Source organism: Leptidea sinapis, chromosome 29 (genome assembly GCF_905404315.1).
Source record: "Leptidea sinapis chromosome 29, ilLepSina1.1, whole genome shotgun sequence".
NCBI lineage: Eukaryota > Metazoa > Arthropoda > Insecta > Lepidoptera > Pieridae > Leptidea > Leptidea sinapis.
In genome coordinates, this window is record NC_066293.1 from 4,264,408 (window position 1) to 4,280,775 (window position 16,368).

A 16,368-nucleotide genomic window follows, 5' to 3' on the forward strand; every position below is an offset into this window, starting at 1 on the left:
GAACTCCGTAAAGAGAACTGCAACCGCCGCATCATCCTCCATCACGACAATGCGAGTTCTCACACCGCGCACAGAACAAAAGAGTTTTTAGAGCAAGAAAACAAAAGCATTATTAGACCATCCGCCGTACAGCCCCGACCTAAGCCCTAATGATTTCTATACTTTCCCTTAAATAAAGAATAAATTGCGTGGTCAGAGATTTTCATCACAAAAAGGGCCATTTTGGAGACCCCAACTTCCGAATGGAATGGTTGCTTCAATGATTGGTTCCATCGTATGGAAAAATGTGTCAAATTTCGCGGAGAATACTTCGAAAAGCAATAAATACATTTTTAAATAGTAATGTAGTGTCACTTCTTTGATTCCCGAAATTTTCAGTGCCGCCCTCGTAGCTACTTATTTTTCTTATTTCTGTACAGAATGCCTGGCAATTATAAAAGAACATCGACTCGAAAGAGTTGGTCACAAGAAGACATAAGGCCATCGAAGCTATAAAAGAGAACAGGTTGGGTTGGGTCTTAGCATCCAAACACTTTAGTGTGCCACAAGCAACTCTTCGTCGTTATTTTTATAGTACTCCAGTAACTCTCGGTCGTTTTAAACCAACTTTTGACGCAGACGTATATCTGTTATCCTCTTGTGATGAATGCAATAATAAATGATTCTAATGGTAAACCTGACATGATTCTTTTTTACAATCAGGCAGTGTAGATTCGTTTGACCAAATGTGCACCTCAACGTCGTGCAGCCGCAAGACTAATAGATGGCCGATGGCTGTATTTTATGGTATCCTGAACATGACTTGTAAATTCTGCTATTATATATGGCCACAACATGATCAAAAATAATAAAAAGCCATTGAACAGAAGAAAATACATGAAGCAACTCAGCACAGATTTGGTCACGCCTTGGATGGAGATGAGACTTTTAGTTCCGACACTAAAAAGATTATTGGGAGAAAATAAAAGCCAAATTCTCGTTAAACGTACTTCTTAAAATAATGAAAATCAAGAAGAAGAATACGAGCCAATAAAACGTAAATACTGTGCGTTTTTCTCCTATAAAAAATTATTTTAATTCTAAGTGCGTCCTCGGTGTCACCGAGGTAACATTCCAAGGTTACTCAATATCGGAAAGCGGTACGAAGCCATTGGATTCGAAGGTGAAGGCGGTACAAGAATTTCCTGTCCCCACCAACGTGCGCCAGCGCAGAGGATTCCTGGGTATACTTAATTTTAGGCTTAATAGATGGTACAACAGATGCACTGATCCCTACTTTTATAGTAAATTTATCGATAAATAATTCGAGTGAATTATCATCGGAATCCGAATAATAAAATTATTAAAAGAACTTCTCGTATTACTTCTACTCTTCTACCCAACACTTTTCTTTCACTGCATAATCTATTAAGTTCAGTTGTTCGATGATTCCCATCCCTATGAATTATCTCTGGTCACTACCAAGTTTATTTGTAAGGTCGGAAGTATTTTGTATACATAGGCTGCACTAAAAGTATCGGGAATGGAATATTTCCACTGTTCCTGACATATTAAAATCTTTTTAATTGAAAACTCCTTGGTTTTAAAAATCGAATACCATTAATTTATTTAAAAAAACATTCTCGGTCTTGTCACAAGGTCTTGTCAAACTTGTTTAGTCGTTGAAAAAATGGAATTGACTCGAGAAAATTCTAGAGCGATGATTTATAATGACTTTCGAAGTGGTTTAACACAAAAACAGTGTGTTGACCGGATGGTTCCTGCATTTGGTGATGAAGCCCCATCCAAAATCTGAATTTCAACGTAGACGTGTCAAGCTCAGTGATGATCCCCGTCAAGGTCGTCCAAAAACTGCAGTCACGAAAGAAAACGTTGATGCTGTGCGTAAGCTGATTAAGGAAGATCGACATGTGACATCAGACCGCGAAATTCAGGCAACTTTAGACATTGGCATGAGTCAAATACAAATAATCTTGCATGGACAATTAGGTGCAAAATAGTTGTTTTCCCGATGGATACCGCATTTGCTCTGTGAAGAGCAAAAAGCGGCTCGCGTTATTTGGTGCGTCTGAACTCTAGAAAGATTCCACGCAGGATCCTCAAATGCTGTATACAACATCGTATCAGGTGACGAATCCTGAATATACACGTACGAACCCGAAACAAAAAACTAGTCACGAGTTTGGGTGTTCGAAAATGAGTTAAAGCCAACAAAAATTGTTCGTTCTCGGAGTGCTGCAAAAAAAAGGGTAGCCACATTCCAAAATCGGCCATGTTGCGACTATTCCTCTTGAGGGACAAAGAACGGTTAATTCAGAATGGTATGCTAGCATTTGTTTGCCACAGGTCGTTTCTGAACTCCGTAAAGAGAACTGCAACCGCCGCATCATCCTCCATCACGACAATGCGAGTTCTCACACCGCGCACAGAACAAAAGACTTTTTAGAGCAAGAAAATATAGCATTATTAGACCATCCGCCGTACAGCCCCGACCTAAGCCCTAATGATTTCTATACTTTCCCTTAACAGCCTGTCCAGATGAAGCGTTTTACGCGCGAGTTCACTCGCGCGTTGACACTCGCGCGTAACCGAGGTACTAGAGCTACGTACATCCCGTCCAGATGCCTACGCGCGTTTCCTCACTCGCGCGTAAAACGCGTGCAATGAGCGGGACTCTCGACTCGCGCGTCCCATGCGCGAGCGCCGCGCGAGTCGAGGTACTCGGGGGCCTGTGCTGCGTCCAGTACTACGCGCGTGTCCGTGGCGAGTGGACGTATTTGGTTCAAAATGGAGCGTGATAACTTTGACACGGAACTTTTTATCGACGAAATTGAGAAAAGGGTAGCTCTATGGGACATGCAATCATCAGATTATTCTAATAGAACCATTAAACGTAGGAACTGGGAAGAAATAGTGGAAATTTTTTGTGAAGTTGGTGATTCCGAAGAGAAAAAAAAAACTTTAGGTAAGTAAATAATACTTTATTAAATAATATTATTATTTGCATAGATTTTACATTGTTAAACTATATCATTTTATCTTGCCAAGGGAGTTTGTCTTCGTTTACAAAATAATCAGCAAATCTATCTCTTATATTCAATGATCTCGCATTAGGCCTCACTGCCTCATTGTTCAAATTATTCAGAGATGTTTCGTAGAGAGTGTGATCATACCTATAGCCATCCCTTAACCTTACGTAGTTATGGAGAACACAACAAGCCTTAATTATGTTTATTGCAAATTCTATATCCACATTCAACGGTCTATGAAATATTCTCCATTTATTTACCAAGATGCCAAAGCAACATTCAATGTAACGCCGGGCCCTGGATAAGCGATAGTTGAAAATTTTTTTTTTGGTTGTTAGAGATCTACCGCAGTAAGGGCGCATTATATTTTCAGACAGACTAAACGCCTCATCTCCTACTATGACATGAGGTAAGGGGGTTGCATCTGTTTGCGATATTGGCTTTGGATCTGGAATATCTAAAGTTTTCTCGACAAGTTTTTTATATAAAATAGAGTCTTTAAAAATTGTGGAGTCATTACTTTTTCCATATGCGCCTATGTCCACTGCAATAAAACAATAATTTGCATCACATACGGCCAACAAAACAGTTGAAAAATAACTCTTATAGTTATAGTAAAGAGACCCAGAATCGTTAGGTTTTATAATACGGATATGCTTGCCGTCAATGGCACCGATGCAGTTTGGAAAATTTGTGTATTTTTGAAATTGTTTCGAAATTTCTTTCCATTTAGCTTTCGTTGGTTGTCTCATTACTATGTTTAGCAGTTTGTTCCACATGATGTAACAGGTTTTCTGTACTATTTCGATAACTGTAGACTTTCCTAATCTGTAGGCATAATGCAGATCCGCAAAATAACATCCTGTGGCCAAATATCTGAAAAGAAAGTAAAATAATTATTATTATTTTATTTCGATCTTTTTATTATTTACAGGTACTTTATTGCAGAAGAAGTGGAAAGGGTTGCGTGATGGCTTTGTGAGAGAAATGAAGAAGAAGAAAACCACACCGTCTGGATCAGGAGCCTCCGGCAAAGCCAAATATATTTATTTTGAACGTTTGATGTTTCTCGAAAGATCGACACGGAATAAAATAACTGAGAGCAACATCAACACCGCGTGTGTTGCAACTGAAGAACAGGAGTTTTCTGGCGATGGGGAAGATGTGATGAGACCTCCACGTAGTCAGGCAAAAAAGAAGAAAAAACTAAATGCGGCTGACGAAGAATTCCTCTCAATCATAAAAACAAATTTAGCATCTGGGAATCAGCCACAGGCAACAAACCAAATAGAGTCAGATGATGACAAACTATTTTGTTTGTCCTTACACAAAGAGCTTCTTAAAGTACCAGAGGAAAACAGACTTCAAACAAAAATTGAATTAATGAAAGTACTTCAAGCTCAACAAGCTCTGTGTCTTAGACCTGCAGCAGCTCGTTCCGACTACCAACCTTCGACACAATATCATTACCAAACAGGAATGACACAACGTGGACAGAGAGATTATTTTGGAGAAACAGGATATACCACAACAGACCCTTCAACATCTTCGTTTCCACCTGAAACCTTTTCGACTTACAATCGAGGTTATTGCACTGCGTCACGACCACCAACGACGTCTAGCTACAAACACCCTTCACCGGCATCTACACAAGATTCCAATGAATCTGAATTAATTACTTAAGGTATTACTAAAGCAATAAAAAATATTACCTCAAAGTAATCACGAGTTTTTCTTCTGCAGAAACAGTATCCCGTACCATATAATTTTGACATGGAGACAAATCTTCTTTGATAATTTCTAGTAAATTATCAAACGATGCTATTGACATCCGAAAGTAGTTGAAAAACTTTTCACTATGTTCTCTGAGTTTTGGGTATAAAGTTATAAACATACTATGCGTCATTCTATCACGTAGAATGGGATGTACGTTAAATCGTCGACTTTCTCTTTGTTTACGACGTCTCCATCGACGGTATGCAAGCCACAACACAACCGCTGTATCCGAGTCCATGTTTATAACTGCTCAAATCCGTCTCCAACACATGCGCGCGAGAACGCGCGTGATACGCCGCATCTGGACGCAATACAAATCAAAACGCGCGAGTGAACTCGCGCGTAAAACGCTTCATCTGGACAGGCTCTAAATAAAGAATAAATTGCGTGGTCAGAGATTTTCATCACAAAAAGGGCCATTTTGGAGACCCCAACTTCCGAATGGAATGGTTGCTTCAATGATTGGTTCCATCGTATGGAAAAATGTGTCAAATTTCGCGGAGAATACTTCGAAAAGCAGTAAATACATTTTTAAATAGTAATGTAGTGTCACTTCTTTGATTCCCGAAATTTTCAGTGCCGCCCTCGTAGCTACTTATTTTTCTTATTTCTGTACAGAATGCCTGGCAATTATAAAAGAACATCGACTCGAAAGAGTTGGTCACAAGAAGACATAAGGCCATCGAAGCTATAAAAGAGAACAGGTTGGGTTGGGTCTTAGCATCCAAACACTTTAGTGTGCCACAAGCAACTCTTCGTCGTCATTTTTATAGTACTCCAGTAACTCTCGGTCGTTTTAAACCAACTTTTGACGCAGACGTATATCTGTTATCCTCTTGTGATGAATGCAATAATAAATGATTCTAATGGTAAACCTGACATGATTCTTTTTTACAATCAGGCAGTGTAGATTCATTTGACCAAATGTGCACCTCAACGTCGTGCAGCCGCAAGACTAATAGATGGCCGATGGCTGTATTTTATGGTATCCTGAACATGACTTGTAAATTCTGCTATTATATATGGCCACAACATGATCAAAAATAATAAAAAGCCATTGAACAGAAGAAAATACATGAAGCAACTCAGTACAGATTTGGTCACGCCTTGGATGGAGATGAGACTTGTAGTTCCGACACTAAAAAGATTATTGGGGAAAATAAAAGCCAAATTCTCGTTAAACGTACTTCTTAAAATAATGAAAATCAAGAAGAAGAATACGAGCCAATAAAACGTAAATACTGTGCGTTTTTCTCCTATAAAAAATTATTTTAATTCTATGTGCGTCCTCGGTGTCACCGAGGTAACTTTCCAAGGTTACTCAATATCGGAAAGCGGTACGAAGCCATTGGATTCGAAGGTGAAGGCGGTACAAGAATTTCCTGTCCCCACCAACGTGCGCCAGCGCAGAGGATTCCTGGGTATACTTAATTTTAGGCTTAATAGATGGTACAACAGATGCACTGATCCCTACTTTTATAGTAAATTTATCGATAAATAATTCGAGTGAATTATCATCGGAATCCGAATAATAAAATTAATAAAAGAACTTCTCGTATTACTTCTACTCTTCTACCCAACACTTTTCTTTCACTGCATAATCTATTAAGTTCAGTTTTTCGATGATTCCCATCCCTATGAATTATCTCTGGTCACTACCAAGTTTATTTGTAAGGTCGGAAGTATTTTGTATACATAGGCTGCACTAAAAGTATCGGGAATGGAATATTTCCACTGTTCCTGACATATTAAAATCTTTTTAATTGAAAACTCTTTGGTTTTAAAAGTCGAATACCATTAATTTATTTAAAAAAAACATTCTCGGTCTTGTCACAAGGTCTTGTCAAACTTGTTTAGTCGTTGAAAAAATGGAATTGACTCGAGAAAATTCTAGAGCGATGATTTATAATGACTTTCGAAGTGGTTTAACACAGTGTGTTGACCGGATGGTTTCTGCATTTGGTGATGAAGCCCCATCCAAAATCTGAATTTCAACGTAGACGTGTCAAGCTCAGTGATGATCCCCGTCAAGGTCGTCCAAAAACTGCAGTCACGAAAGAAAACGTTGATGCTGTGCGTAAGCTGATTAAGGAAGATCAACATGTGACATCATACCGCGAAATTCAGGCAACTTTAGACATTGGCATGAGTCAAATACAAATAATCTTGAATGGACAATTAGGTGTAAAAAGTTGTTTTCCCGATGGATACCGCATTTGCTCTGTGAAGAGCAAAAAGCGGCTCGCGTTACTTGGTGCGTCAGAACTCTAGAAAGATTCCACGCAGGATCCTCAAATGCTGTGTACAACATCGTATCAAGTGACGAATCCTGAATATACACATACGCACCCGAAACAAAAAACTAGTCACGAGTTTGGGTGTTCGAAAATGAGTTAAAGCCAACAAAAATTGTTCTTTCTCGGAGTGCTGCAAAAAAAAGGGTAGCCACATTCCAAAATCGGCCATGTTGCGACTATTCCTCTTGAGGGACAAAGAACGGTTAATTCAGAATGGTATGCTAGCATTTGTTTGCCACAGGTCGTTTCTGAACTCCGTAAAGAGAACTGCAACCGCTGCATCATCCTCCATCACGACGATGCGAGTTCTCACACCGCGCACAGAACAAAAGTGTTTTTAGGGCAAGAAAACATAGAATTATTAGACCATCCGCCGTACAGCCCCGACCTAAGCCCTAATGATTTCTATACTTTTCCTAAAATAAGGAATAAATTGCGTGGTCAGAGATTTTCATCACCTAATAGAAGCTGTGGACGCCTACAAAACCGTGAATTTTGTTTTAATAATTTAGATTTATTTTGTGATCCACCTGTGTGTGAATGTACTAATATTATGATGTGTAGTCATAGACAAGATTATAATTTATATATAGATAATTATTACAGGCACATTGTCGACGTCCTGCAGAGTGCAGCTATTGTAAGTTCTTCTCCATGTGAACATAAGCAGACAGGAAAACCAGCGAGACAAAAAAGAGTACCTGGTTGGAACTATCACGTCAGGGATAGCCACGCAAAAGCTAGGCTTTATTTTAGATGTTGGACATTGGCTGGCAGGCCTTCCAGCGGACTAGAATATGATTACATGCGGAGAAGTCGTACTGTATTTAAAAATAAAATTAAATGGTGTCTTAAGAACGAAGCGAGTATTAAAATGAATATTTTGGCTTTACATAAGAGAAATAAGAATTTTGTAAAATTTTGGAATGCAACCAAAAAACTAAATTATAAACAGACCTTACCTGTGTCAGTAGAGGGTTGCCAGACTCCGTCAGATATAGCCGAAGTATTTGCAAAAAGGTTTAAAGTTAACCCTCTGACTGTAGAGTATATGTCCGAGCCGAAAACATATCATAAAGATGATGATATAGAATTCACAAGCAAAGATATCGCGAAAGTCATCATGAGTATGAAGAGAGGCAAATCTCCGGGACACGATGGGCTCAGTATCGAGCATATACTCTGGGCCAGTGATAAAATATTTAATCATTTAAGTTGTCTTTTTAATCTTTGTATCAAATTTGCATACTTACCGGAAGCTCTAATGCATACGTTAGTTGTACCTATTGTCAAGAATAAAACAGGCGATCTTAGTAGTACAACGAACTATCGACCTATCTCCTTAGGCACTATAATAGGTAAAATATTAGAACGTCTTATACACCCTGTACTGCTTGACAACATTAAGATTGATGATGCTCAATTTGGTTTCCGTGCCGGTCTTTCGACGGATGCCGCTATTGTTAGCCTGAAGGGCGCTGTGAGTCACTACACAACTCGTCACACGTCCGTATACGCTTGCTTCTTAGACCTTAGCAGCGCTTTTGACTTGGTTAACTATAACATCCTATGGACAAAGTTGTTGGCCTCACAGGTGCCTAAAAGTGTGGTCAATTTGCTGAGATTCTGGTACGTAGGACAAACGAACTCTGTAAAATGGGGCGACGCAACATCTAGCAAGTATAGGTTAGAATGTGGAGTTCGTCAAGGTGGGGTGACCTCTCCTGATCTTTTTAACCTGTATGTGAATGGTTTGATCGAGGAGCTCAGAGGTACCAAAGTCGGCTGTCACGTAGGAAATGTTTGTGTCAGTAACCTTAGCTATGCTGATGATATGGTGCTTCTCAGCCCCTCGATCAAGGGGTTGAGGAAGCTGCTTTCAGTCTGTGAGCATTATGCTAATGCTCATGGTCTGAAATATAACGTTTCCAAAACCAAAATAATGGTGTTCCATGCAGGTGGAGGTCCGGATATGGTACCTGAGGTGTATCTAAACGGAACGGTTATTAGTGTTGTTAAGCAGTTCAAATATTTAGGTCACGTGCTTACGGAGAGGCTGCAAGATGACGAAGATATCGAGCGAGAACGAAGGGCCCTCGCTGTTAGAGGAAACATGCTTGCACGACGATTCGCTAAATGCAGTAGGGATGTAAAGACTACCCTATTCAAAGCTTACTGCCTAGGCATGTACACCTGTCAGCTGTGGGTAACATTTACACACAAAGCATTTAGAAGAATAAGGGTCCAGTATAATGATACATACAGGGCCTTTATGAATCTTCCGAGATGCTGCAGCGCATCAGGCATGTTCGTGGAGGGTGGGGTCCCTGACTTCTTCGCTGTAATAAGAACAAGAATCGCGACATTTTGGAGTCGATTGCGCAGCTCAAAAAATTAAATCCTCACGGCTATATCTGACGATATCAGGAGCCCTATATATAAACGATGGATATCTGTTCACATGGAGAATAACAAAAAATAAATTGGACATGTAATTAATATTATGAATTTTTATATTTTTATATTTTGGACAATATAAGGGATGTATAAGGGTGTGGCCTTATACAGTGATGGTTTTCTAGTTTTTTAGTTTACTTTTAATTATAATAAATAATTAATGTTAACTATGGGACGTAATTGGCCTGAAATAAAAGAATTATTATTATTATTATTATTATAAAACGGACATTTTGGAGACCCCAACTTCCGAATGGAATGGTTGCTTCCATGATTGGTTCCATCGTATGGAAAAAAAGTGTCAAATTTCGCGGAGAATACTTCGAAAAGCAATAAATACATTTTTAAATAGTAATGTTTTGTCACTTCCTTGATTCCCGAAACTTTCAGTGCCGCCCTCGTACATGATGTTATAAAAATAGTTGTGTTATTAAGATATATATTTTTGTTATTAAGTATATGTTTCTTTTTAATTTTTTTTTAAATTAAATTGTAGACAGAATCAGCTGCTGTTATGTTATGCTGTTTTTTGTGTTTGAGGTCGCTGCACGCTATCTGCAAATAAAAAAGCTTCCAAATCCATATCGTATGATGATTCGGATGAAGAGGATTGCTGCAACATAAATCGACTAAATCGGCCTCAATGAGGTGCCGGCTGAGATTATATTACAACAACGCGAAAAGCATGATAACGATAATGCAACCGATGAGGTAACAGTCAGTACTAGACTTATTTCTCAAAACCGTGACCCCACTTCTACGACATCCATTACCAGCCATACCATTACGGTCACGATTTTCTCATTATGTTGGGACACCGATGGTCTTTACTACAAATAATTTACAATCGGCATCAAAATTGTGCGGACCCGCAGTGCTGGCGCTCATTCTGCTCCACCAAGTACACACCGCAACGTCAATCCACCTTACTTACTTTTGTCCCCACAATGATTTAATTACCTGCATCATAATTTAAGGTGTAGCTACTTGAACAGAATGCCGCGACAACACATAAGAACAACAATATGAGTAGCTACCGACAACGAAGTGTATCAAAAGCGGCTGAACAGCATTTCAAAGATAGTGCAAATATTAGAGGCCTGGCAATAAAAACATAATGTTTGCAGTCTAACATTAAACAGATTTATATAAAAATTAAAAGAAAGAACTACTAGCGCAGTTGTGGCCTGCCGTTGCGGCAACCGAGTTTTTACTATAAATGAGGAAAGTTATCTATGCGACTATATAATGAGTGAAAATTAAATTTTATAGATATCGCAAATTTAGCTCCAGAGCTAATTTTGGGTTATCTCCATCTGAAGTGCGTAAAGTGGCATACGAGTTAGCGATTAAAAATGGGAAAACATTTCCTGCAAGGTGGCACACGATAGTCGAATCGCGGCTAAATAAAGGTTGACGGGTTTTTTGAAAAGACACCCGTGCCTCTCTTTTAGATGTCCTCCAGCAACAAGTATGCCACGAGCTTTGAATTGCAACGATCATACTGTGAGTAATTTTTTTGATAACCTTGATAAGGTAATGGATAGGTATAAATTTGAGCCAAAAGATTTCTGGAATATAGATGAGACAGGGGTGGCCACTGTCAAAAAACCTAGCAGAATAGTAGCACAATAGGGATCAAACAAGTAGGTACAGGTAACCTCATCAGAACGAGGAAGGTAAGTAACCGTTGCTATTGCGATTATAAATGTTCAAGAAGGACAAATACCTTTTTTCGTATTCCCAATGAAACGATTCCATAACCACTTGTTTCGTAAGGGTCCTGTTGGTTGTGCCCGAGATGACAATGCTAGTGCATGGATGTAGGATGCAGAGTTTTTACTGTATCTACAAAATTTTAAAAGACAATTCAAGTCCATACCGCACAAATGAGCCAGGTAATTCGATATGTAAAAAGAACTGGCAAAGTGTGCGAACTAAAATAAATTTTCATTTGCTGGAAAGACAGGACAGGACAGATTTTAGAAAAATTGGCAGTTGATGATTAAGATATTGGGCAATGTCGTGGCCAATCTTATGATAATGAGTCCAATATGGGCGGCAGCCATAAAGGAGTACAAGCCAGAACTGCAGAAAGGAATGAGCTGGCCGAGTTCGTACTGTGCTTGGCTCTTCCCTTAAATCTTGTAGGTGTTCATTCTGCATCATCTTGCCAGGAAGCTATTAATCTATTTGAATTGATTCAAAAAGTGCTTTGCTTTTTTGGCTCCACTACTAGGTTACATTAGGAAACTAAACAAATTAATCGGTAAAACAAAATTGAAACAAGTAGTCAGACGAGATGGTCGCCCAAACATGTTGCTGTGAAAGCCCTATTAAATAAAAATAAAAAAAACCTTAGAAGTTAAAGCAAACTTCTCAGGCTCCAGAAGCTAAGTACGAGGTAGGTCATCTCTTGAATGCTACAAAGAATTTTAAATTTATTCTTAATTCAACTATTTGGGCGAATATTCGCCCAATCGAGTGAATATAGGAATTCAGAAAGAAGATAATATTATCCTTTCCCGTTCCGTCGCACTAATAGATGGTCTGCTTCAAAACTTTGGAAAAAATGAGATAAAATCCAATGGATCATTGGACTATTAAGAGGCTAGAAAAGGTGCTAAATAAAGTGGTGTTGACCCTATTTTGCAAAACAAATGAATTTCGAACCGGTAAAAAACATTTCATTGAGATATTGTGTGAAGAATAAATGTGTCGTCGAGTATCAAAACCTGCCAGCTCCATAATTACCACAAAATTAAAAAATATGCCTATATGGTTACATTTTTTTGAACTCTCTGGATTCCATTAATAAATTCGTGTCAAATCCAGCTAGATCTCTCGTAAATTGACGTCAAAAACTGCATTTCGTTTCGTTCGCCGCCAGATCCCAATAGACCAATCAGAGCACAGGATTTTGACGTGGAACTGTCATGGCGTCGTCGGCGTCAGTATGGCTGCCCATACATATTTATGTGAATTTCGTGCTGTGTTTTTTGTGAATAATATTGGAAATAATGGCTGATTTATCGAAAAACATTGGAAAAAGTTCCACTAAATCAGGCAAGGAAGCGAGGTGTAGACAAAGAAAACTGGAAAAGAGAAAGAAAACGTCGAGAAACGTAAGTTAAAATTTCATTGAAATTGCTACACAGGTTGCTACAGTTTTGAGTAAAAATTAGTACCTAATTTCATGAAATTAGTTAATTTGGACGATCTGTTGAAGACATGATACATTTTAAAAACTCTAATTTAACTTTCACTTCACTTCGGCACTATCATAGAACCTTAATAAATAAAATGCCTCCTAATTTATTTAGTAAAACTATAATACACCAAATCAATGAAAAAAAGTAGACGTTTACATGATGCTAAGAAGTGCTTATCACTAAGTTATGTATTAACTTATTAAAATATTACACTTTTTTTCAGATATGCTCCTAAATCCTTTCCGCAACCTCCACAGTGCAATCATAAAAAAATACAACTTTTCATTGTTCGGCAATAAAGACGCAAGACATTCCTCGGATGAACCGTAATTTTTACAAATTGCAAAATAAACTTTATCAAGATAATTTCATACTACAGCACTGCCGAATTGCGAAATGTTCCAAATTAGACTAAAAAATGAATCTAGAGGGCCAAAAAATCTAAGTGCACAATACTACGTAACGACTAAAAATCCTCACAAACAGATAAGAGTTTGCAAATCTGCCTTTCTTAATATATTAAAGGTAGGTAAAGATAGAGTTACGGGGATTTTACAAAGGTCTTATAAAGATGGAGGGACTACAGCAAAGGAAAACCGCGGAGGTAATCATAAAATAGCACGATATGCTGAAAAACGAAGCAGAGTGGAGCAATTTATAGAAAGTTTAGAAGCTGCAGAAACGCACTATTGTAGAGTCAAATCGTCTATCAGACTGTATTTGCCTCCGGAACTCAATATTGTAATACTCTGGAAAATGTACCAAGAGCAAGTTCAAGACATACCACGGCTTAAAGTTAAACAATCCTTTTTCCGTGACATTTTTAAAAAGAGGTATAATGTTGGATTTGGATCATCATTAAAGGATACTTGCTCTCGATGTTTTGAGTTAAGTAGAAAAATAGAAACTGCCTCCACAAGCCAAGAAAAGGTAACTTTTATGACACAAAAACGAATTCATTCCTTAAAAGCTAAAGCGTATGATTTATTTTAATAATAACCTTTAAGTTGAGCCCGAACATACAATTTCACTCTCCTTCGATTGCCAAAAAAACAATCCGCTTCCCAAATTACCCAATCAAGCGGCTTACTTCAGCAGGCAATTTAATATGTATAACTTTACAGTTGTTATCGGTACCTCCTAATCATCATTAGATAATATACGTATTGTAATATATATGTGTAATTATATGTGTAAATATATGTGTAATTATAGTATATATGTAATTTTGAATGTTCGTTTTCACACCAATAGTATGTACTATTGGTGTGAAAACGAACATTCAAAATCATCAAACGAAATTGCAAGTGCAGTCTTCCATACACTGACCCATCAAGAAATTCCGGAAAATATTCACAAAATTAGACTATTCGCTGACGGCTGTGGAGGCCAGAATAAAAATACAACTCTTTTGGGCATGTGTTGCAGTTGGTTGGTTACTAATGCACCATCACATGTAAATCAACTTGAAATTATATTTCCCATGGTAGGCCACTCTTTTTTGCCACCGGACCGCATATTTACAAAGATTGAAAAAGAAACCAAAAAAAATCCATCATACGCGATCCACAAATTTATGTGAATTTATTCAAGGAACATGCGTGTACTTATCATTTAGGTGATGACGATGTCGAAGTACGTGACTGGAAGGCAGAAGTCAATAAAACACTAAAAATTCCAGATTCTTGGCATCTCAAGTTCAATCTCTCAGAGCGTTTTATGCTGCACAGGGGTCGACAGAACGTTAGTGTGCAAGGAGAAGAAAATTATCGGAGGGAAATTGGGCAACCAAAATATGTAACGAAACGAGGCAAGAAAATATCTGAAATGGCACCTGCAATTTTACGAAGAGGCAATAAAGTTAACCCTAAAAAAATACTTGATGTTGCTAAGCTTTTCAAAAAGCACTTCAGTGAAGACTGGAGGACAATAGACAGTTTGAAATATTTTAAAGAAATAGAAGAAAATAATGACAATTTTGTAGAACATGACAATCATCAGTGTGTCGCTCTGGAAGAAAGCGAAAATTTTATATAATAATACTTTTCCTTTTTCACTTAAATCGTCGCCTCAGTTCAACAGGGTTCTATCTGCATCAATGACTGTCAAAAAATTGTCTATGGTTCGCAAGATATTGACGAAACAACAAAGTTATATGTACAGTAGAGCCTCGGTAATCCGGACTCTCGCTTGTTCGGTGATCGCTGTAATCCGGCCGGGCAATGAGGAGATTGTGCGAGCGGCTATGTGTGAGAACGATGAGGAAGATGAGATGAAGATGAGAGTGACATTCATGCCTTGTGCAAATGCGGCTGGAACTCATAAACTTCAATTGCTTGCTGTCGGAAAATCAAAAAACCCACGGGCATTTAAATCAACACGTCTTCCTGTTTGTTATCGTGCACAAAAAAATGCTTGGGTTACGAAAGACTTGTTTATTGAGTGGTTTAAAACGGAATTCCTTCCCGCGGTCCGCCGCCATCTTTTGTCTGTTAGTTTGCCTCCTCAGGCACTGTTATTGTTGGATAATTGTCCTCGGCATCCATCAGCAGATGAACTTGTCTCTGAAGACGGCCACATTTTTGCAATGTTCCTGCCACCTAACACCACGGCGTGTATACAACCAATGGATCAGAACGTTATACAAAATGTGAAGTTAAAATACCGCAAATCACTTTTGGTTAACTGTCTCGCATTATGTTCTGAAAACCTCGTGGACTCATTAAAATCGATAACTTTAAGGGACGCAGTTTTTCTTTTGGCTAATTGCTGGGCCAATGTTAAGACATCTCTAATTAACAAATCATGGAAGAATTTGCACCCTGAATTTCTCACTGCCAGCCCAGCTTTTTAACAGGTTGAGGGGACCCAATGATCCTCAAATAAGTGAGGCAGAAGCTCAAGAATGGGCTGCTGGTGGATCCCGAAAGCGAGTTACAAAGATATGAAGTGTTAAGTGATGAGGAGATTGTGCGAGCGGCTATGTGTGAGGACGATGAGGAAGATGAGGACAATAGCGTTGAAATTGTAAAAATCACAAAAGTTGGTAATTAGATTAATAGAGGCAGTCGGAGCTTTAAACACTGCTTTAAAATGGGCTGAAGATAACGAATTTGATAGCCACGAAGTTATGTTTCTCCGTCGACTTAGAGACCGGGCTTTCGAAATGAAGTGCGAAAATTATAAACAGAAGAGTATTACAGACTTTTTCAAGAAGTATTAACTAATGTTTTATTTTAACTTACTGATTTCCTTACATAGTTGTAATTTTGAACATGTACATTTTGTCTTTATGCTATAATTTAAAAATTGATTAAAGAAACTAAGGCTAAACATGTGTTTTATTAACATTTAATATGGCATACTATAATCCGGACGCCTCGATAATCTTGAAAGGGTCTTGTTTTTGCCTCTCCGGATTAATGAGGCCCTACTGTACAATTTTTTTAATTTTTGATGCATCAAGGTTCCATGTGAAATATTGTATGACAGATAGAACTATGTTTTACAAATTTGGCCACACTTAGATAGGACCTGTGAAAATGGCGGAATGGAGTGTTTTGTGAGAAATAACAGGAGAAATTATTAATATCCCTG

The 16,368-nt window shown here is 38.2% G+C and overlaps 1 protein-coding gene across 1 annotated transcript; it reads right to left on the minus strand.

Moving 5' to 3' along the window:
- Positions 1-2,966: 2,966 nt before the first annotated feature.
- Positions 2,967-5,183, minus strand: LOC126973611 (uncharacterized). Its single transcript, XM_050820948.1, has 2 exons — positions 4,742-5,183; positions 2,967-3,905 (listed from the first exon to the last, which is right to left on the minus strand). Exons 1-2 carry the CDS (start codon positions 5,041-5,043, stop codon positions 3,026-3,028), a joined length of 1,182 nt encoding a protein of 393 aa, XP_050676905.1. The 5' UTR covers positions 5,044-5,183; the 3' UTR covers positions 2,967-3,025.
- Between the last annotated feature and the right edge of the window lie 11,185 nt (positions 5,184-16,368).

Bases quoted from the DNA above. Each gene is read 5' to 3' on its own strand.
- LOC126973611 (XM_050820948.1), bottom strand. From the start codon at position 5,043: ATGGACTCGGATACAGCGGTTGTGTTGTGGCTTGCATACCGTCGATGG. The intron at 3,906-4,741 runs GTAATATTTTTT...CTTTCTTTTCAG, and splicing joins AAACTCGTGATTACTTTGAG to ATATTTGGCCACAGGATGTT.